This window comes from Coturnix japonica, chromosome 2, assembly GCF_001577835.2.
Source record: "Coturnix japonica isolate 7356 chromosome 2, Coturnix japonica 2.1, whole genome shotgun sequence".
Taxonomy (NCBI): Eukaryota; Metazoa; Chordata; class Aves; order Galliformes; family Phasianidae; genus Coturnix; species Coturnix japonica.
Window position 1 is genome coordinate 34,003,955 of NC_029517.1, and position 23,950 is coordinate 34,027,904.

At 39.2% G+C, this 23,950-nt stretch overlaps 1 protein-coding gene across 3 annotated transcripts in view; it reads left to right on the plus strand.

Moving 5' to 3' along the window:
* The window catches only part of LOC107309305 (ubiquitin-conjugating enzyme E2 E2), a 208,371-nt gene extending 189,068 nt beyond the window's left edge, over positions 1–19,303 (plus strand). For all 3 annotated transcript variants that reach the window (XM_015853993.2, XM_015853995.2, XM_015853994.2), the window contains one exon: positions 18,552–19,303. In XM_015853993.2, coding sequence (XP_015709479.1) covers positions 18,552–18,649 — 98 coding nt within the window. In that variant the 3' untranslated portion in view covers positions 18,650–19,303. The remainder of the gene's footprint in view (positions 1–18,551) is intronic.
* The last annotated feature ends 4,647 nt before the right edge of the window (positions 19,304–23,950 follow it).

Sequence of the window (23,950 nt, forward strand, 5' to 3'; positions counted from 1 at the left end):
AGCATGCATGTACTCAATAGTAAGCATACATATAGAAGTAAATGAGCTGGAAGGATACCACTGCTTTACTTTCATGTGAGTCCCATCAATTTTTATAGGAGCTGCAGTTACTCAGCATGTCTGAAAAACAGACTGCTGATGTTTAAAGGCTTTTCAATGCATGTTGTGGTACTCAAATATAATACCTCCATTAGACACACGCCTGCTGATTTTTACAAGTATTGCCATGAGTCAAGGCTTTAGTGGATGGTTTCATACTTTGTTAACCCACACTGAGTAACATGACCGTGCAATGACTTACATTTATCTAAGTTTGATGAGCAGAGTCAAGCAACATCCTAGGGTTAGGGGATCCTTACTCATCTCACCTAGGGACATGAGACATGCTTTCAAGCTTTCTTTGTATGAGTCATCCTTATGTTTTGCCTTTATATTTCTCAGAAACTTGATTGTTTTCATCACAGGGTTGTTATAGTTAGCAGTTGCAGATAACATTATTTTTGCTTTTCTATTGCAACCATAAACTCACCGTGCGGTTTGGCATGATTTAGGTTGCCTAAATATCTTCTGCTAAAAGTATTAGCACCCTTACCAGCCATGATGTTGCTGGAACTAGAAACGGGAGGTAATTCAATATCCTTTTTTCTTTTTTTCCTTTGTTGTTTCCCTAAAGTTTTACACATAGTTTATGCAGACTCGCTGTTTGGAAAGGTTTGAGTGCCTACATAGAGGATTTGTCATATTGGTTAGAAAAATTAAGCCTCATTACTCCATCACTACCAATTGGCACTGGTATGTAGCAGGTAGGCACTGGCAGACCACAGCCAGCCAGCTGAGAATTTCCCTTCTCTGGTCAAGTGGTTTCAATTGAAACCTCTGAGGAAAACCCATCCATCATGACCTTGATTGCCAGACTTCAGTGTGATACCCATGGACATGCTCCATTCTCCTGATGCCACTTCGGGGTGGTCACCCCTGGTGCAGGGGCAGTAACATCCTGCACTGCTGTGGCTGATTATAAAGTGAGCATCTATCAGTGCTTTAGATTCCACAGGAATATCTCCTTTATTCAGCCTCTAAGCTCCAGCCATACCAGCACACATTTTAATAGTCTAATAGGTGCCTACTCTACCAACAAAAAGATCTATTTTCAGAGTTGCTGAGTTCTGAAAGCAGTTGCCTGCCCAAAAAAAAAAAAAAAAAAAAAAAAAGTTTAAAAATAAATCTAAGTCAGCTTAATAAAGGAAAATGTAACATAGCTGTAAAAATAAAATCTGTTCCATGCTGGAGTGTTTGGCTCTGAGCAAGGATTTGGCTGCCTTGTGGTCACAGCTCTGCAGTTTGGCTTCCATGTTCCAACTTTAAAATAGCTACCCAGCCCCGGGTAATGAGGAACAGGTCCATGCCCCTCACTGCTCGGCAGACTGGAGGTGGTGTTTTTTACTCTGCTTCTCTATATTTGGGCTTTTTAGGAAGTGTGTATGGTGTTTGTTCTCATCTGGTGCTCCTCCATAGCAGAGGCTGCTTTGTGTCAGTGCCGGTTCATGTCAGATGTTCCTTCTGCAATTTTTTAGGCTTCCCAATTATCATTCCTTCCAATCCCTCACCCCAAGTTGTGAAGTGAATGTAGAAACTCTGGATGACAGCAAGTTCAAGGGATGAGCCACTTCTCATTTTCCTCATTCAAGTAATTTTTTCCCTTAAAGCCATAATCTGCACATTTTGATACTATCAAAATCTACTTAACAATCAAATCTCTGTTTGTTGTTTTTTTTCTCCTTCTCAGTTGGCAGCTAAACAGCTCTGTTCAGTTTATCAAAAGCACTTCCAGTTTTCCCCGTGCTTAAACATATTTTGTACTGCTTTGTGATGGAGCAACATTTCCTTTTAGAGCACCTTTGTCAAGTCATATAGAAAATGGGAAAATCCTAAATACTCCCGCAGTAACCCAGAATATGTTAGAGTACATATGTCAAATGTGGTGAGTATTCCAGGAAATGAGTGAAATACTTAGAAATTGGCAAAACAATATTTGATTTGTTCAATTTTATGAGGCTGGCTTAGCCCTGATGCTTTAATTCTCCTCTGGTACTTGCAGGCTACCAGCTGTGCTGCCATAGAATAGTGCCATAGGATTTACAACAAAATAGTCTTGTTTTGCCACATACCCCTTTTGTAAGCAGCAGAGGGCCATGTAAACAATAAAATTGTTCTGTTGTCTGAGATTATTTATATTCCTCAGCTTGGAGCTATTTTTCCCCTTTCTTCAGAGTTTATATACTATCAGGAAATGGGATGGTTCCTAGACTGTTTCAGCACAATGGAAAAATACTCTCTTTGTGTCTCGAGCAGGAAAAAATCTATTCCTTGTCAGTCAAACGTGGCAACAAATAAGAGATGATAAAAGAGCAGTTAGGAATCAGTTCACAGAGTAATGTTTTTATTAGGTTTTAAGTTTCAGCGTGAGCTTTCTGTCTCTCTTAGAAGTCTCTATCTTGAGACATCTCTGGATGATATTAGCTCGCTCCTGAGGCTTTTTCTTAAGAAATACAAAGGTAGCATGTGGTCACTCTGCTGTATTGGTGTCTCTGGATTATAAGCAGAGTGGATATGTGCATGACATACATAAAGGCCATAATAAGTTATCCTAATGTATCATGGAAAGTAAATGTAGCACTAAACTGATCATTTTAGTTCTGCTCTCTGTGACTGTAGACTGACAACACCCAAAACAGGATTGGCTTCGGTAAAACTCATCAGCATCCACTTCAATCACATGAGCAAAGCTATCCTGCCTGCTGCATCAAAGCTCTTTTTGCCTAACGTACCTATTTATCTTTAAATACTTCATGTTCTCATGCTATTTCTCCAGAACCTGCTATACAGTTATTGAAGTAATATGTGCATATATGGACTGATTATATCATATATTCTAGAGCACTGATTATATCATATATTCTAGAGGTGATATTTACAAATCCAAGATAGTTGATTATTGCCATTCCCTTTAAAAGATATTGTAGTATGCCATCTGTACTGTACTATAGCATGTATACTATATCAGTTACTACACTATGGTTTGAATCATGTGCAGCTCCTCCTACACAGCACCAATATGTCACAGGCATTTAGATGCAGGCAGACAAACAGCAGGTTTTTCAGTACTCCCTGGGGGATTTAGGCATGTCAGAGTCCCACCAGGACTCTCTGCACCATCAGGAAACAACAGACTTTTTCTGCAGCTGATCTTTATAGACTTGTGGACATGTACACCCATAACTGTTAAACATATACAGCTATGTGTGTATAAACATAAAATGAAACTTAAGCAAATGCAAGAAATGCAGGAGCACATTATGAAAATTATCCATAGATAAGAATTGAAAGAAAATTAATTTGCTTTGCCATAAAACTGATAAAAATGTTATGAGATATTCATAGAATCATATAATCACAGAATGGCTTGGGTTGAAAAGAACCTCAAGGATCATCAAGTTCCAACCCCTCTGCCACAGGCAGGGTTGCCAATCACTAGATCAAGTACTAGATCAGGTTGCCCAGGGCCCCATCCAACCCGGCCCAAATGCCCTCGGGGATATTTTGTTCTTACTGGTGGACTGAGTCCCACAGCATCAATTCATAACTGTGGGGACTATTGGAACAGCAGAAAAAAAAAATTGTGAACTCTCATCCCCTGAGTAGTTCTCATGGAAATATGTGTGTCGCTCCAAAAGTAATGTCGCCTATTTATTTCCATGGAAACTACAACAGATACAAAAGCTCAATAAGACTGTTTGATAGAGTCAGTTCTCAGCTATGAAATACTATTTTTCAGCAGAGCCGCTACCATTAGCTATGCATTTTTGCCAGCAATGAACAAGAGCCTGCATGCCGCACTGGTAAAAATCTGTGCCAGTGGAGGTGATCACACTGTCCATCTTTCATTGGCCCAAACAGATGAAAGTCAGAAGGTACCAAATCCAGACTATACAGTGGGTGTGGTAGGACAGTCCAGCCAAGATTGGCAATGTGCTCCACAGTTCTCAATGGGGCCTGGCATTATCATGTTGCAAGAGGAAGGTTGCCATCTTCTTTGGTCTGACTCTGGAAGTTCAAGCCTTCAGCTCAGTCAGCACTGAGATGTAGCAGTCGGAATTCATAGTTTGTCTGGCTTCTGGGAAATCCAGAGAGATCACCCCTCTCCTATCCCAAAAGTCAGTGCACATCACTCTACGCTCTGAGGTCTGCATCTAAAACTTTTTCTTCAGTGGGGAATGCATATGTTGTCAGTTATTTTGTCTCTGGCTCGTGATTGTGGCACTATGTCTCATTACTGGTAAAGATGCTGTCCAGGAAACTGTCACCTTCAGCCTCGTGTTGATTTAATAGGTCCTGACATACTTGCTTACAGTGTTCATTCTATTCTTGTGTGAGCATTCATGGGACCCACCTGGCACAAATTTTGTGATATTTCAGTGTTGTCACTATCATTTCCAATGCCTTGAAGCCAGTATTCACCTCCATACAAGGTTCCTTGCTTGTCTTCCCATTCATGTGGATGAACTGATTGAAATGCTGTTCATTTGGCAGTGTGACAGCTGTGCATGATCATCTGAAACATAGCTTGCCTTTCACACTGCTGTCACCACAGCTGAAATGCACCACCCACTGCCTCACTGTGCTCACGTCCGCTCTTTGGTCTCCATAAACATTCAGCAAGCGTCAATGAATGTCATTGGGTGCTGCTTTTTTCCACATGGAGGAATTCAGTCACACACTTCATATGCTTCATCTGCACTTCCATGTCAGATGCCATTCTGTCAGACTGCCCCTTGGCTGCCAACTGCTGCACAGCAACTGCATGTAATGAAATGTTGGTGGGAAGGTTCAGTTTCTACAGCCATACCACCAACATCCACCTCTGATGTTGTGGGTCTACATATAAAAATGGGAGGCATTACTTTTGGAGCAGTGCTTGTTGTACCTTAGATTTAGCATCTTCTTGGATCTTAGTATTTTCTAATGATGTGTGCAGGGAGAAGTTGCATGGATTGGGATTACTATTTGTTTTGGCCTGAACCTTTGCTCCTTTAAGTTGCACATTGACAACACCTTATGGGTAGAAGAGTGTTGTTCAGGAGCATATAGGCATTTCACATGTTGAGATTTACACCTTTCAGAACTCATAAGACATCATTAAAAAGATTAACACAGCTATAGAATAAAGGTTTAACTATCTTTTTTTCTCTGCAAAGTTTCTGGAGTTATCTGCATAAGAATATTAGCAGATTTATGTACTTTAGAAAGTAAATGGCAAAAATTCCTTTTTAAAAATAAAGAATACAGTCCGGATTTTGTGCTATCTGAAGTATAATACTGTCATTAACGATAGCTCCAGGTAGCTGTCACACATGCTCTTACCCTGTCCTTTTTTCATCTGATGTATCTGTAACTCTACAAAGAATGATGGTATAGTCTTTCTCCAGCAGAAAAACAATCACGCTCCATTCGGTCTGATATGTTGCCTGCGACTGCTCATTGCTCAGCAGCTCAGTGAAAAGTGAAAAATTCCCTCAAAGCACTTTATTCACACAGTAATACTTGAGAGGAAATTCCCTCCTAACCACAACTAATGATCAGACTGTGTGTTGAAGCATGAGCAGTAATAGCTTCTGCAGCGGTAACTTAGATGGTGCCATGACCAGTGTGATTTCTAATTCTTTTTTAATTTTGCTAAATTATCTTCGAGCTTTCCTACACTGAATTTTTGTCTGTGTTTAACTATTTGGTGTATGAAGCATTTAGTTCCTTTTAACTTTCTCTAAACCTGATCATCTTTTTGTACGTGCTCTTTTCTTACTATGGGAAAGATCAGCAAGATCGCTTCTTTTTTAAAATCTCCTTCATAAAATGACCCATCACTTTTTTTGTTTGTTTGTTGTTTTCCTGTCTATTTCTTTTATCCAGCAAAGATTAAGCTTAGATTTTAATCATTCCTTAAATGGGAAAGGTCTGACAGCGCTGCTAATGATTTCTCATCCCTTGCAATAAATTTTCTACCGCCATTGTTGGTGATTGGTGTTCTTTTCACTTAAGGCAATGTGAGAAAAATTGAACTTCAGACATAATAGTGCCCAAACTTTGATGGCATTTGATTAAATCAGAGATGGACTAAAACCCAAAGCAAGTGAAGAGGCTTTGTACATCTGTATCAAGAAATAAATGTAAAGCTACCTTAGCTATCTTAAAATTTAAAGCGCTTGTGAAAATGCACAAGTGATAAATGGTACAAATACAAAAGGTTACAGTTCATTTTCCCTCCAGTAAACATTTGTAGCTTAAGATAATGCCCGTGGAGATTTCCTAAGGCCATTTCCTTAGAGAGAATACAGTTAATTTAATGCATATGCGTACAAAATCTTTGTGTGAACCAAGACCAAAAGAAGTCATCAATGCTAAATGCTTTACGACTTCTAATGTTGAAATAAAGCTGTTAATTGCTTGAAATATATAATACAGAAGATATTTGTTATGCATATTTTCTTTGTTTCATGCAGGTTTTGTCTAGCCAATACAGACTTCCTTAATTACACCACGGTCTTTGGAATGAAGTAGATACTGCACTTCTGGGCTCAGACAGTTCTGTTTCTAATGAGAACTATTCTTGTTTCCTTAACAGATATATTTTCTCACTAATAGATCTGTGTATACTTAAGGCATAAATAATTAACACTAAAAATTAAATAACTTCAGACATCACATCTTATCTGTTTATTCTGTAATCTCACAATAATTTTATCTAATATCCACTATTCCAATTAGTACAAACAGGTGAAATCTCAGCTGGAATAAACTGGCATCATTCCTGCTGAAAATTTTACCCCAGACTTTTTAATTAGACTTTGTTCAGTTTTACTAAGTGTTGAAGATTTTTTTGTTTCAGTTGGTTGGTTGGTTTGGTTTTTCTCCTTTGTACTTTATCTTACATGAAAGCAAAAGCAGGAGGCAATGTGTTACTATATATTTCTAACTGCCTGTGAGGCACCTTCAGGATGCTAATTCACATAACTATTTTTAAGGCTGCTTCATTCTGTACTTAAAACACAGTTATTCTAGCTTCACCATAGAAATCACATTGTTCCATATTCTTTAAGTGCCTGAAAAGAAGCCTGTTACATTTTGCTCTCTAGCCGATTCACAATGTAGAATCAGAATCCTGGTTCTAAATACATTAGCTGATAAATCATTTAGCCTCTCACTTTCTTGAGTAAGATCTTAGAAATTGGTATCCGTGAGTTGTTCAGATTCTGCCTGCAGAGATGATTTACACTATTGCAAGATATGTCTCTTTTTTATTATTTTATTTTGCGTGGTTAATTTTCTGTGTTATTCAGCATGGGAGGAGAAAACAGTTGTTTGGTTTTTGCTGTTTTGCAAATCCATCAAAGGCAACAAATAGAACAAATTATGTGCAGTGTGTTTTCCAGAATCCCTCTTTTTTTTTCCATAGCAATTTCAGTTCAGGTGAATTAATTGGAATAGGAATTGATTTCTTAAGTAGGAAAGTGTATTGTTTAACTGTCCTGAATTTAAGGATCGAATGTACCAACAATGAGATTTCATGTTCATATTGGAGATATGAAAATAGAGCTCTGATTTGTAAATTGTTTGTAGGATGCTCCATCTGGACAAGGCCTAGAAAAACAGCCTTTCTATGGATTGAAATATTTTGCAACTTTAAGATGAATTAGATTTTCAGAAATTCTCAAGGTCTGGAATCTTCATCATACAGTCTTTGTAATGCAGATTAGATAAAGTGGTGAAGTAGTAGAAATAACTGTAAGACACAACATTATACTAGCAGAAGGAATGGCCTCATTATCTTTCATGAGTATTTTTGTCTCTAACTTATACATTTTTTTCCCTAAATAACAGTGTTAGCACTTCATAGGCCAGTGCCTGAAATTCCTTGGCAAATGGACTATTGTTGAGCCAGCCACAACAATGGGATCAGTGTGATCTCTCACACAGGAAAGATAGAGTATCCAAAGGCAGTTATTTAATCTATTTCTAAATTTAGAATTGTCACTGCAAATATCATACATTCTGTCTTCATCCAGGGTTGCCATGTAACTTCATTGCAAGTTATCCAGGAGCTGAAAACCTGCCTACATGATGGATGCTAATTATTTTGTTTAACCTGTTTTTCCTTCTAATCCTATTAGAACTTGTTTGTAATTAAGCTAATTATATTCATGTTCAGAAGTTAATTTAGAAATGGATAGTCCATTTGGTTACTCAAATGGGGTTATTTTCTCACTCACCTGCTGATTCCTTAGTCATTGCTAGAGCTAGCACCCTGCTCCCATTTTGCAACACCCTGTGTCATATCACTGATCAGCATCTGGAAACACTGCTCTGTGCAAGTATGCAAGTATGCTTATGCAAGTAGGCCTGTACAAATATGCAGAATGGCACCCTGCTTTACATGCATTACTGAGCCATTGTGCATTGGTACAAGCGTCACCCTTAGATAGCAAATGTCACAGGCTGTCATCACACAACCTGGTTCAAATGGCCCATGTCTGTAGTCCAGAAATGCCCTAGAAAGTCTGCCCCATCAAAAGCTTCATCTGGGCCTTACTGACAGAGCTCCTTAACACAAATTTCCAGGCATGTTCCTTCCAGTGTCTCTAGGTATAGATATAAACTTAGATGCTATGAGTCAGATACAGCCTGCAACCTCCTTCTGCATGTTCCTTTGGAGAATGGGGAGTATAGACAAAATAAAAAGGGAGGGAAAAAAGAGACCAGAATGTTTTGAGTTATTGGATAACAGTAAGAGGTGTGCTAATGCAAAGCACACAGAAGTTCCTATTTCTGTTCCAAGAGATGTTCAACTTGCCAAGGGATTTCTGGCCCTGAACTTCGGCAAGGGAGTCCTATTGGCCTTGATAAGCACAACATTCTTCACCGAGATGCCTTTTAGTAAATAAAAGCCTCTTTTATTCCTTTGACATTCTGTGTGGGATTCCTAACAACAGTTTTAGATTTAAATAAGTCGAATTAATACCAAGATCTAAAAGGATGAGAAGAATAAAATGAGATTATACCAAAATAAGCAGCATTCATAATGTATGTAGGCTTTTCTAGTTGGTCCACAGATTAATTGTGGTAAAGGAACAAAGGGAAAGATTCAAGCGTAGGATTCAGATGCATCTGACCTAAAATAACCCTGGTGCGTGTCTAACTTGAAGATTTTGGTACTGCTCATATTCAGACCCTTCTCTTGAAAATGAAGATGCCTTTGAGATTTGTTTTCCTCCCAGCATCAAAATGCCACCAGATGACCAGACAGTGCAGTGCCTGTTCAGTAACACTCCCTCCCCTCTCTGTCACCTGTGCATCCACAAGGCTGGTGGATCCCATTGGACCAAATGGTTCTCTTGCAGAGTAATCTACATTTGGTACCTGTGACTGTAGGATGTCTAACACTATACAAAGCATGGTCATGGGAAATGCATTCACACACAATTGCTTTGGGATGTTTGTTTGGGGTGTTTAAGGGCTGTATGTCACCCCTTTGCTAAAAGCTGGTAATCAATGGGAAGAAGACAGAAATCCTGTAGAAAACTGCTTCTTTTTTCTTTAAAACATATGAATTCTAAACATACCAGAATTTATATAAAATATCTATTCCTCCTTCAGTAAATCTTGTAAACATATATATATATATATATCCTCAGAGTTTTGCTGAAAATATAGTTATCAACCTATGGATGTATACCTGTTACATTATGAATCTTCGCACTTTGGTTGTTTCACAGCATTTTGAGATCAAAGTGCTGTAATTTCTTCATGCACAGTGATCTTCCACAAGCTGAATGCATATTGTTCTGTTTTCTGAAATTTTTATTGAGCCATGTACCATGCAGCGTCTTCCAAATCAAGTTCTTAGTTCCTATAACTTTTTTATTAATTTTTTTTTATTAATAACAACAACTGTTTCTCTACTGAATTCATTGTTTTGAATTCATTGTTATGAACAGATACTTTACTAATGTATCCATGCTTTTAATTTTGAGATGCATTCAAGCATCAAAGCAAAGTGTGTTATTTCAGAACTTTAATTGTTCCAGCATGCTGGCATTTCTAATAGGTGCATGTTCTTCCCTAATTAAAGACAGCTCTTCAAGATCAGTACACTGTGCCTCGTTGATCCATGATTGCTTCAGCTAACTCCCAGTCAGCCACTGAAGTTTATAGAAACCCTGCTAAAAACAGCAGACGGAAAAAAAACCCTTTACTCTTCAGACAAGAATGATTTCCCTTGGCAAGATCCAGGGATGAATCACTGCCAGTGCTTCCCTTTAAGAGTCATGTTAGTATAATCGGGCCAGATAATACTCTTTATTTCTGGAACATCTTTTTCTGAAGCAGCCTCATATTTCACACAGATCTGTGGTAGGTAGCCTGACAGCAATCAAATGCAAGTCTAAAGAGGGATGAATTTCTCCTTCCATGTATTCAAAATGTTTTAGTAAGTGAATGTTTGATGAACTGGATTTGTAGAGCTCTTTTATTTTTGAAGATTGGTATCATTTTCCTCCAAACATCAGTTTGGACATTGGAATTGTGTCATATATGCCTTAATATTTGTGTGGCGACTTCTCCAGACACTGTATGAACTAAGAGAAGTCAGATGTGTTTCTGACAATTCTACAGAGCTCAAGTCATAACTTACAGTTTCTTTATGATAGGTCTATACAATCACATTTCCCACATTATCCAACAGCTTGCAATGTTTAGCAAACTTATTTTCCAAATATCCAGTGTGACAGGGAAGCATTATCTCACTTTCATGGATGAGAAATTAAGGCATCAATGTAAGACCACTTAACTTTCTTAGAGGCCTTATAACAACTTGCAAACCATGAAGACCATGGAGCACTCTAGAATTTCACATCTTGTAAGCAGCATGATACGTTAGCTTCCTTGTTTCCCTGCCGTAACAGAAATGCTAAGTCACAGCTTGAACCAGTGATTGAGCACATGGTAGGAAAGCAGGGCCAACTCAGGGAGCTCAGGTGCATCCAATACATCTGAGTGTCCAGAAGGGGTGAAGCCAAGATCCACCCCTTCCCAGACTTAACTTAAAGGTTGGCAGTGGAGGTAAGGGTATCTTGTTGGAGATTCCTACCTATCTGAGGTCTTTAAGAGGAAAGCAGGTGTTTTTGTTTGTTTGTTTGTTTTCCTTCCCTTTGTTTCTGTGTTCTCATCTGCTGCATTTGGGCTTGTATTTGTTTGGTGCAGCCGAAGACTTTCTTGCCCCCCTATTATCACTTTACTTTCTATCACTTTATGGTGTTACACCTGCCCAGCCACATACCCAGGCTATACAACAGAAAAAGACATCACAATCTTCCATGCTTTATTTTTTCCCTTTTTTCTCCTGCACCTATTCTGGTTTCTCCCAGGAGAAAGCCTTAGGTGTATAGCTAGAAAGGTACCCAAGGACTTGGATGACTGAGAAACCACAACTATGGGATGTACTGGTGAACACAACTTAGTAGGAAGCTTGGTACAAAAGTGTAAGTCTCCTTTAGCCCTGCATTAGTACAGTGACCACTAGACAGGTGTAGCTGTGTAAAATCAAAAACTTTAGGCAAATGTGGACTTTAAAGTTATACTGTCTCTAAGCTATTGTATATAGCCCAGTTTGCTATTGTTTCTCTAAATGTGGATGTCATTACTGTGACTGTTGATACCTGGTGAGACTGTGTCTCGAGTTCTTATGCATCTGCCCTTTACTCCCTTACTCCTTATGTTAAGACTGGAAGGACTGTCCTGGGTTTTAACTGAAAATGAGAAATGATACAACAAAGTCAATCTTTATTTCTTCTGACTCCAATATAGTAGATCACCTTATATCTGGGAAGATTATGTCACAGGTATCTTACTGCATCTCTCATTATTTTCCTTTGGTGGGAGGAACCCTTGAAGGTCATATGGCTGTCTACTTCACTGAGCTACATCAACCATAGTTGTCAGCCTAATGAGGTACATGAGCTGGAAAGTAATTCCAGAAGGTATATCCTGATAGTTAGGCATGCTGAGGTAGCCTATATGTATTAGAATTTTTCTGTTGAGATGTGACCCGTCTAATTTGCACAACTAACTCCTGAAACAAGAAGCAGAATTCATTACACTCTGTATGATACCATTTCTGCTTGAAAACATAACTGCTAAAATGTTACCTCCTAGTAAGCATTAGATTTTTCTTGAATTTGTTCCTTTCTCCTCCAAGGATTACTTTTTCCTTTACTGAAACAATTAATTTTATTTGTTCTCCTTTTCTTAGTGTTTACTGATCACTTCATCATTCTTCTGTACAGTTTTCAAAGAGCCTTGTAGACGGATAAACGTGCTATCAGTTGATAGTTGGAACTGTGATTTCATTAAAGTCAGGAAGAAATTGCCCTTCTGCTTGTAGGGTGTGTAAAGCAATCCAGAGCCCTGCTACTGCTCTTTGTTCTGTCTTGAGTCATTCTGTTGTTCCAGTCTATAAGCACGTGTTGATCAGACTTCCAACTGCGAGGCCAGTTTTATTGCCACACAAACAGGGATTAGTGCCGTGCTGTACTCATTTTCACTTGTCCCCTGGTTTCTGAGCACTCTTTTTGAAGGTGAAAGGTTAGTGGAGTAATTCAATGTCCCACTTCACCTGCCTCTGCCTCCAAAGAATTACTTAGTCCGTGCATTATTATTAATGATAGCAGCAATGCTGTTCTCTTTCTTGCTATAAGATCACTGAAGGATTCTATGATGCATTTCACTTACCTCGTTTTCCACATCAAGACACACAGCATCCTTGACATGTTCTGCTAGGAGTTGATTAAGTTTAAAAGTGGTGACATGTGGCAAACTGTGGAAACCTCCTAAGGAAAAGTGACACAAGGAATAAAAATTATTCACAAACAATTCATCTCTTCTTAATCCCTTCCTCTTGGAGTTTTAAATTCTTCTATGGCATATTTGGGATAGCCAATTTGTCTTCAGTTTTCACTGGCTGGTCTTCCTGTGACTGGATGCCACTGAAAACAATATCAGAATGTAATTAAAGGTAAAATATACTTTTCAAATTGAGTTTATTTTTGGTGCGTATCAAACTGTCGACATTTGCTCTTTAGGAAACTTGTGTTTCAGCAGACTATTTGTTTCTGTTTTTTTTTCTCTCACAATCCTAATTTTGTTTTTATTTTTTAGTTTGGCTTTTGGGACTTATTTTTTCAAGGTTGGTACAATATTAAAAACAAACCAAAGAAAAGAATGGATTGAAAGATCTTAGCTTGCGCTGCAAACCAGTGTGCGAATATATACTGTCCTGCACTGTTGTTGACACTGAAATCACCAAACAAACTGTAGTTATTGAAAATATGTAGAATTGGCTACATGGAAATGAAAACAAGTTTATATCTTGCTGTACAAAGACGATTCCAAGGCAGCTACACTATAGATGGCATAGAGAGCATCTGATATATACATACATACATATATACATATATACATATATATATATGTGTGTGTATATATATATATAATTATTATTTAATATAAAGATATATATTATTTTTTTCCTTAAGAGGCTTTGAAAAAGCTAGCACTCCTAATTATTGAGTCAAAAAACAGTACAACAGAATACTGGTAAAGAGAGGTAGCTCTACATAAAAAACAATCAGGGTTCTATACATCAAAAACTCTTCTAAATAGGTAGCACAAGTCCAAATTGCTTTAAATAAATAAACAAGTAAAGATTGCTTTGTTTGTTTTCTTCTGCATTTCACACAGCTGGCTCAAAGAAAGGAAAGCAGATTTTGTTTTTGGTGACTGATGTTTCAGTGCAAGTAGTTTCATAGGGCGTCTCAATGGGATACCTCTTATAGCTATGTTAAAGGAGTGCTATATAGCTCAGGAGACAGACTAAGGCCTTTCGAGTTACATCTGACCTTTGGCAATTCTTCCAGTTTAATTCTGCTTCATCAGCTGGAGGCCAGTTCTTCAGAATTCCCCCGATACAGAGCTGAACCTGTACCTGGACCTACATATATATATATGTATATGTTGTAAATATTTGGCTGAAGAAACTGTGAGATTTTTATAGGGTTGTGGTTTTTAGTTTTTAAGGTGCCCCAGAAATCTTTCTGAGAACTCATTTATGGTGGTGTAATAACTGGTTCCATCAGCTGTTTTCCATTAAAACTGTAAAATACTGCAATCGAAATATTATTCTATTTTATAAGTGCTCGTAAATATATATAATGCATACAAACACCCATAATGTGCATTTTAATACTAAATGTGTGTCTCTTTAACCACACTGGTACTAACGATTGGAATTTCTTTGCATATTGCGTGGCTGATGGAGAAGAGACATTGAAATCAAGCTGTTAAATACACTATCATCTCCTCTTTTTTATTTCACTAGAGTATGTTTGCTGTATTTTTAAAAGAGCATTGAAAAGCCCAGGAGATGAGTTCTGCTCTGAAATTGCTATTTGCTGACATAGAAATAGCTGTAAAAATACAAGCAGGGAAAAATACAGTATAGCAATATATTTTCATTTATTTTGGAGGAAAGTAGTTTTATAGAAGAATTATAGTCTGTCTTTTGAATGATAAAGCAGTATAACTAGCATTAAACACAGTTGAAATTTTGTAATGACCAAACCTCGGCACATCCAAATCCCCTAAAGCATTAACTCCCCAGAATTGGGCTGTAAATTTGATTAGCTTTACAACAGATATGAGACACAAATGTTCTTCCTTATACAGTCACATTAAGTGGCTGCAAAAGAAGATGACAAGTCATTACAGAGCAGCATATCCAACATTTAAGTGAGGCAGAAACTCCAACTCACCCAGCTCTCTACACTGAGTGCAGCACACAGTCATTCTTTGTTATTCCATCTTCCCAAATCTCTGGCACCCTGAGGGCTGGTATGTCTCTGCTTGGCCACAGGACAGGGTATCACACCAAGGACACAGCAGGTTTCAAGCCAGGCATGGTGCATCTGGTGACCTGAGAGATCCCAGTGTATGAGCATCTTGCCATGCTAGTTGTAGCTCATGGTTTGATTGAGTTCATTTTTGTAAGGGCCTGAGTTTCTGAGTGTGGCATTTCCAGAGGTTGTGTTTGGTGTTCTCTGTAACAAAGTTTTGCCCCAGTTTTGCCTTGATTTCTGTATATTTGAAAGTTAGTTTGTGCTGTTACTAATCTATTGTGGCTCTGTTTTAGTTTATTTCATTAGGTCATCCTGATCATGTATTTTTTGCATAACTTTATATTCCAAACCCTGATTTTCACTGACATTTGGACAAAGCCCCATTTGGAGTAGATTTCTGAAGTGGTCCCTGGTTCACCGATGAATCACACTACTTCCAAACAAATAAAAAGCTAGAGTGGCTTACTAATTATGGAAACAAATTTCTAACAATGAGAATAAAACAGATATATACAAATGGGAAATAAGGAACAGTTTTATAGTAATGAGAAACATGGGGAAAGCAGTTCTACGAATCCAGATTATTCCTTCTTCAATTATTTATGCAGCGGTTGTTTTATAAATATGCATTTTGTTGTGCTGATGGATATTTTGCAGTATTCCTCATACTCTCCAGCCCAGCTAAGAACTGGCCTGTGCTCAACCATTTCTTACTTTGAGGGGACAGTTTTGGGGTTTCTCTTATCAAGTATTTTGAACACAATGGCCAGAGCCCATGCACATTGAGGATGAAGTATTTGAAATTATTTTATTTCAGTTCATTCAGTTTGTCTGATAATCTCAATTTTATGACCTGTCCACATGAGCTCTGTAAGGATGCCAACTCATGACTCATTGAGAGTTACAAGAAGTGTCTGTCTCCTTGGGCCTGCCATATAGCTGCTTCCTCCAGCAAGGACTACATGGCTGGGGTCTGAAGGTGTGCAGCTTCATGCAGGAATACACTTGTGTCTTCACTTCAGCAATATGTAGGACATCAGCAGCAGTATGTGGATCTGGGAATTCTTTCCACAGGAGAAAGCCCACCTTACTGGGCTTCAGCTGATTTCACCACTTTCATGTCAGGAACTGCTCTCATGGATTCATCCACTTCAAAAGAAATTAGCCGACCTCCTGGTGTCTGGGAGGAGGTGAAGGAAGAAGCCTACACTTTCCAAACTCTTCCAGATATATGTTATTGAAATATATCCTTATGCCCAAAGGGAAACATAGATAGAAACCCACACAGGCAATCAAATGCTAGGGATGATTATGTAATACTCAATACCCTTTCATTTATCAGGGAATTGGTTTTCAACTCTGACCGTGAAAGACACTTTTCTGTAAACACACATCCTGCACATGAAAAGATGTTCAGACTTGAACTGAGTAAATCTGTATTACACCACATTGCTTTTCAATGCAGCAACATCAAGTTTTGTGAGGACCTTAGCTGCAGCCATTTAAACATGTGCTAAGTGGAAGGAATTCTTTACTCAGAGGGCTGTGAGGCAGTAGCACAGGCTGTGCAGAGAAGCTGTGGATGCCTCATCTTTGGAGGCTTTCAAGGCCAGGCTGGATGGAATCCTGAGCTGGTGAGTGGCAACTCTGCCCGTGGCAGATGGCAATGTCATGATACTCTTCTAAGCAGTCACCACCAGCTGCCTCAGAGGTCAAAGCCCACCTTTACCAACAGCAATTGCTCAATGACTCCCTTTCTTTCTCCATAGTTGCATGGAAGTGTTTCTTGGACCAATACTGTCAAATTCAGCCTTGATCCACAGTAACCAGTTCCCTCCAACTACTCCCTAAATTTTTGTCAAGACACTCATTACTCAAGTTGCTCGTTTATCCTACAGTTTGCCTCAAAGCTCATTCCAACTGTGAACAACTTTGCACTCCTTAAACACCAGGAGACTGTCAGAATCCTACTTGTTCTGAACAAAATCCTTCCAGTAATCCCTTGTGATTCTTCTCCTTGGCTGCGGAGCCAAAGGTGATATACTTTCTATTCTGAAAATTTTTAAATGGATCTTAGCTCAGCTGTACCTCTTTGACACTTACGCATGTAAAAATAGCAAAGTCTGAGCCTCAGTGACCTCCTCTGGATATATTAAGTTATTGAAGTTAAACATATGCATTAAGTACTTGCAGACTGAGACTATGGGGTCTTAGTATGCCACAGCTGCAGTGGTAACTTGCCTTACTAATTCAGAAGATGCAAACTTAGTATTCAAATCATGGGCTCTTCCTGAAAGTGCACATTCAAAGCAAAGTATTTTTTCATTAGTTATTATCTGCTAATATTCAGTGATGTTGGCAGCAACTCATTCAATTGATTTGTCTAAAGCAATGTACTTATCCTATCATAAATGCTTATCATCAACAAACAAATAAAAACCTCGGATTGACTTTGCTCTACCGACAGCATGACATCTCTCCCTGGGAATCCTTGTGGTTAATAATGCTGTGCAAACACAACACTCGGGTTATGACTGTACTGGGGGAAGCTGACATTCATATTGTTCAATGGCACCATCTTCAGTCAACTGTGGAGCTCATTATTAACTAGCCCTAATAAGAAGTCACGTGCATGTAGCCTAAGTCAGGAAAGAAATGGATGCAAGTGTCACAGAACTGACATGGCATAGTCAGGAAATTTACTGTTACTGGAGGACTACCAAGAGTATGGGTCCTCCAAAGAGGAGAATCTCAGTACTGAACGGAGAAAAACGTTGATTACTCAGGGAAAGTCTTTTCTTGGTTTGTTTTTCTTAGAGGGCTAGATGGCTTTATTTAATAACCTAGAAAGTAATTTGTAGGTCCAGATTAACGAGAACAGATTTTTTCTGGTTATTTCTTCTTTTTGGAAATACAAAAGTAGCTTAGAAGACAGAATCATGAAGCATTCTGGACACACGAATGCTCAACAAGATCTCACAAATTGAATGCCAGTTCCCAAAGTTTGGAATTAACTTCTACTGCTCTGATAACAGTATTCATTACCCTCATTTCTGACCTTTATTTATGCTTGAAAAGTTTTTAAAATACAGTTGGGGAAAAAAAGAAAGCAAAATGAAAACGACAAACTGTTCATAGATTTGGAGCCCATCCTCCTTTTAGGTAGCAATATGGGTATCTGTGGAAGTTTAATACTGTAAATAAATGGCTTTTAGTGTTTTTATTCTTGTCATCTGAAATTCTTCTTGCTATTTTTCACTCTTAGCCAAACTAAAATGATTGGAACATTTGCTCACGAGGCATAATTTTAGAAAATGATTCAAGTCATATGTTTACCAGAAACTTGCAACTAATTGCCCCACTAGCTCCTCCCCGTGCTCTTGCTCTTTTCCTCCTGTGTGCATGCATGCTTTCAAAATGAGAATAATATATATAGACATCTTGTTCTTACATTTAAAACTAAGAGGACAGAATAAATCTGCATCTGAGGACAGTCTTTTCTTCCTTCCAAGGCTGACAAGTATTTCACGGTTTGTGTTTCCTTTTCAGCTGACCCCCTGGTTGGAAGCATTGCCACTCAGTATATGACTAACAGAGCAGAGCATGACAGAATGGCCAGACAGTGGACCAAGCGATACGCCACATAGGAACCTCCTCTAGGATTTGCTGGACCTGTGCAAGCACATTCACTAAGTGCTTCAATAGCCCTTCCCTTCATTCTTATTTTTTATTAAATTTCGAACCATTTCTTTTATTGTTCTGTTTTTATTTTTATTTGTTCGGGGGTTTTTTGTTCTGTTAACTTGAAAGCTGTTTCCCTCTAATGTAGACAGGGAATTTTGGTTATCAGTGCAAAGAATGTTGGATCTGTAATAGTATAGAGCTTTGTCACGAAGCTTTGTATTAATGTGTTTTGGTTTTTTTTTCTTTCATGTGTTTTTTGGGAAAACAAACAAATTCAGAATTATATCTCGTTTCTACTTAAATGTAGTGTTTAGGGTTATTTTTTTGTACTGAAGTCTTTAATGGTGGGTGCATGCTACTGGGAACAAGTTTTGTATAAAAGCTTCAAATCAAGAATCACTGTGCATTACTAAGACTGTGTTTATCACTAGCCTTCTGTTTCCCACACAAAAGGCTATTGCATTGAACAAATTAATATGTATTTTGATTTACTTAAAAGAAAAGTGCTTGTAAATTTCTTAGGGACCTGCCACTTTTGACTGTGGATCAGTTGATGTACACTTGTATTATTAAAGCACTCAATAAAACACTGTGGCTGATAAATGCACTTCTTGCAAGACGGTGCTTTCGCATTTGTGCAGCAGTGTAGACTGCGCAGTCCTCACACAATATGACTGCAGGTTAAGCAATTATTTTTAGACCTAAACTATTCATTTGTTCTTAATAGCATCTTTCTTAACTTAGGATTCTTCACTGTGTGCATCTTTCATATACAAACATCTTCTAAATTTAAAGGCCATTCTTTCACACGCTCGGCCCAGCTATTCTGAAGCCTTGTGCTGTATCTTTTGTAGTATAGCTTCACTGTATCCATCTTCTTACTTTTTTAATGATTGGCTATAAAAATAGCCTTGCAATGAAAGCAGAATATTGATGATGATTTTATACAGTGGGCTTCGTTTTGCCTTTTTCCAAGCTCTTTAATTGTAAAAGCAACTGTTATTTGAAAAATAAATGAAGGTTTTCAATGGGAAAATTGAGCCCATTGCACCAATCATTCCCAGCACGTTCAAGGCAAGGGTATTTCTATTCAGATTTGACCTTCAGGCTAATTTTAGATATGCAGCCATAGAAGGAAAACTTCTCCTTGGCTGAGGAAATGCGTGGGTGTTGTGATTTAGAAAATATATACTGTGATGCTGATATCTAAATGTTCTTTGTGTTGCAATGGCATCCTGGAAAATCCCTGTCTCATATAATTAAATGTTACAGATGCCATATACAATCCTTGGCTGCCCTCTCTTTCTCTCTTTTCCACTTATGTTTAAAGAAGATTTTATCTTAGGGAAGATAAATTAAAATAGGAACAACATAAAGATACAGGGAGACCCAACCCCATTGCATGTCAACCCAGATCCAGCTTTCCTGGAAATGAAAGAAGTCAAGGTGACACTGTAGGTCCCTTATGGCAACCACTCTGAGGCACAGCATGTCCAGGCTGTTCTGGTTTTCCCTCATCCATTTGCTTGTAGCTAAACAGCTGTACAGTTTGAATCTACAGGTAAGTTTTCTTCTGTATAAAGAGAAGCTGAACAGTGATTTTGACTTAGGTAGTATATGAAAACTACTGTCCCAAGAACCATGTGGATCTTGACAAAATTATCTGTTTTGATCAAAACAAATGGGGAGTGTTCTGGTGTCTGCAGAAGCCAACTGCCTACAGGCCCAGTTGTGCAAGATTTTGAGGCCAAAAGGATCCCTGATACAGAATTGAAAGAATAAAAGTTAAAGAAAAAGAAATAAATTCAGAAGACAGACTTCTCTAATCTAGAACACCTTCTTGGAACAACTGCTATATGTGCTTCCCTTGGAAGATATTTCCACCATCCAATTTACTACTAAGTACCTCTACATTCCCGCTGTAAAAATACGATAGGAGCAAAGGGATTAGAAGGACAACTCAGTCTTGCCCAGTAGAGTAATAACATTACTTCTGCTGCTATCGTATCTGCAAAAGAGATTCACGCCATGAAAAAACTTTATCCCCTGAGACAGCAATTAATGACCAATTTCAGTTTTCTTATGAATTACTGTATGTTTCTGCTGCTCTGCAGTCTGTATTTACACTCAGCTGAACAGAATGCAGTAATTTCCTAGGTACATTTGAAAAAGAAATGTTCCTACTAACATCTATTGTTTTGCCAAAATATAAAGAAGACATAAACAGAAGAGCCCATTCTACCTTTGATGACGCTGTAACTGAAAGACAGCTGAGGTACCTCAGAAGAGGAACCACAGAATGCTTCATAGATGTCTGCTCCAGCTCACCTTCCTCGCTTATCAAGATCTGTGCAGTTTGGGCTTTCAGGTAAGTTGCCCTTTGTGTTAAGCTGAATGCTGGCTTTGTCACAGATAATATAAAACTACTTCCTTAGGAACAGTGGGAATCTCAAAGGAATAATCAGAAGAGATCAACCTACGTTCATTAAAGCAGATGCAGAGTCTTATGGCGTCTACAGAAGCCAAGTGTTTGCAAGTCTGGTCATAAAACATTCTCCTCTATTTGCAAATCTGCTCTGTTTGCCTCCCAAGTAGTTCTCTTTCTTCATCTGCAGAACCTGGGAAATGCAAAGCATTGTTTGAATCTTGCTGTTGTTGCTGAGGAGAAATGAGCCGTTCCCAGCAGATTTCAGCCTGCCACCAGAGCCTCACTGAAAAATAATGTATTGGCATAGTTTCTTTTTCTTCTTTTTTCCTCTAGAAAATACTGCATGTTATTCCATCTAGCTTTTGTTTTTCAGGTTCCATGCAAATTTATCTCATTCTTGTTTCATCTTTTATGCTATATCATGTTCTTTCTGTCTTTTTTAAATGAAGTCCACATGCTGCCCCCTGCAACTGGGTATGAAGATCGTTCAGATGGCACATAGTAAAGCATGTTCAGTGGCATAGAGCTGACTAAAGCTGGCCTTTAAAGACATCTTACAGCTTTTCTAACTTCAGCTGCAATAACCACTAACATTGACTTTCCAGTTAGCCCTAATAAATACCCCTGTGGCACATCCTTGATTTCAGCTCTGATTCAGAGACCTCTCCAAACTATCCTCCCGTTCACTAATCACTGTGGTAGTTTTCACATCCCCTGTCCAACTGACCAGCTAATTTCCCTCTCCAGAACATAACACAACGTAGCTTAAATTAAGGTACCCAAAAACATCCTGTATTTTTAGAGACAGCATTTGCAGACTGCTCCAGGAGTGAGTTTTAGCAGCTCATAACATTTTTAATTACATGCATTGTGGGTGATTGCAGCCAAATGGTTACAAGCCATTAAAAACAGCTGCTGCGCTATGCATAAAGCAGGAATAATTCCTGCTTAAAAACCTCGCTGCAGGTTTCCAGCTGTGAGCTGCAGGTAGGCTCCTAGCAGTGCTCCTGTGAAAGCAGAGGGTGTTGCTGGCCCAGCACACCCTGGGTGCAGTGTGGGCTCTCAGCTGCTATCTCAGCTTGCTGTTACAGCATGCACCAGGCTCATGGCTGTTTTATCTCTGTCATTAATCCCTCTGACTTGCTCCTCTTTCTCAACCACCCTCTCCTTCTCCCTGGCTGCTTTCTTCTGCTTCACTGATTCATTACTCTCAGCTGAAAAACCACCTTAAAAACTGATCCTAGTTCAAACTGCTCTTCATGAAGCTACCCAGGAATTCAGATTTCCTTCTACCTTAATGATTATACCCAGAAAGTGCCCTAGGCCCCTCTGCTCTCCTTTGCCTGAGGCAGTGCCTTCTGCAGCAGTAAAAGAAGAGGTAGCTCTCTGCTGGAGGATGAGGGTGAGGATGGGGTGGAGGGCTCTTACCATGTAGCAGCTCCCAGCTACTCCAGCTTCAACATGTCCTGGGGTCCTTTTCCTCCTTCTAAGAAATTTCTCTTCTCCTCACCTTGCAGCCTGACACCTTGTCTTAAGCACAGGGCATTTTCCAATGATTTGTGTTGGGCATGTTAAAAGAAGGACTTGGAATAAAATTTCTAGCAGCTCCCAAGTCCAACTGTCCTGCCTTGGCCATTGTGATCCCCTCAGAGCTGCCTCTAACTGTTGGGTTTCTGACCTTAGTTGCTCTCTGTCCTGGCCTCCTCCTCTTCTCCTTTAATTTCTACTCCTGTTCTTGCCTCTACGACATCAGCACCATATCTTGAAGCCCTCTTCTTTCCCATCAGTGACAGCTCTGCTTGTGCTCCAGTGCTAACGAGACCGTGTCACATAACACTGGGCCTCCCATAGCTGCAGATTTTGGGATCTTAGAAGCAAGATAAAGCTCTGCATGAACTAAGTGCTTCCTCATTGTGCCACCGCTGGCACTGGCTGTAAACTAAATCACTTCTCCCACATGTCATTAGCAGTAATGAAATCCGTGCTGCCCTGCTTCCTTAGCATGACATCCATATGCAAATATGTTTCCTCAGCTCAAAAGCTCTGCAGTCCCGGTTGCCTCCAGAAGCCTCTCTTGGGTCACAACCAGAATATATCTGGGAACTGCCAGTTGCCAGGAAGAGCTTTTATGACACCCTTAAATCCATCATTCTGCACCCTCATTCTGTCATGAACTTTAACGGGGAGCTGCAGCACACCAAGATAATGAAAGGGCAAAGCAAAGCATCCTTTTCACATGGATTTTGAATGTGAGAGAAGGTGGTCATGGGCTAATGCAAGACTGAGATAAAGGCAATGCTCCTAAGCCACCCTAATCCCTTGCTAGTCCTAAATTGGGAAAATTCCTCTTCACCTAAAAATTAAGTAAAACCTGTACTTTTTTCCTTGGGTATTGCAGCACCCAATCCAAAATCCCACTGTTGCGGCTGTCCCAGTAGTGAGCATGGTCAGCGAGTGAACCATTTCAAGAGAGGTTCCCCATAGACCTTCCAGTGGGCAGAGCTTCCTGCAGCCCTATCCTCTCCCCCTCTGTCCCTTGGGAAACAAGGGCTCAAAGCATGCACCTCGAGTCACTCCTTGTTGTCACTGCTCAGCAAATACACTCACTCACAACAGGCATTTGTTACTGTGGAATCAGTGCTAGGGTCTCCTTTTGTGTCACTGGTGACCTTGGGGTCAGGAAAAACAAAGGGTCACACTTCAGCTTCTGTGAAATGCCTCTTTTCTTTGCAGTTGACTCATGCCCTTTGTAAGCCCCTGAATGCAGTCTCTTAGCATGAATGGAGCTCCTGCCACACAGATTTCAATACAGCCCCTCTCCTTTCTCCACTTGGCA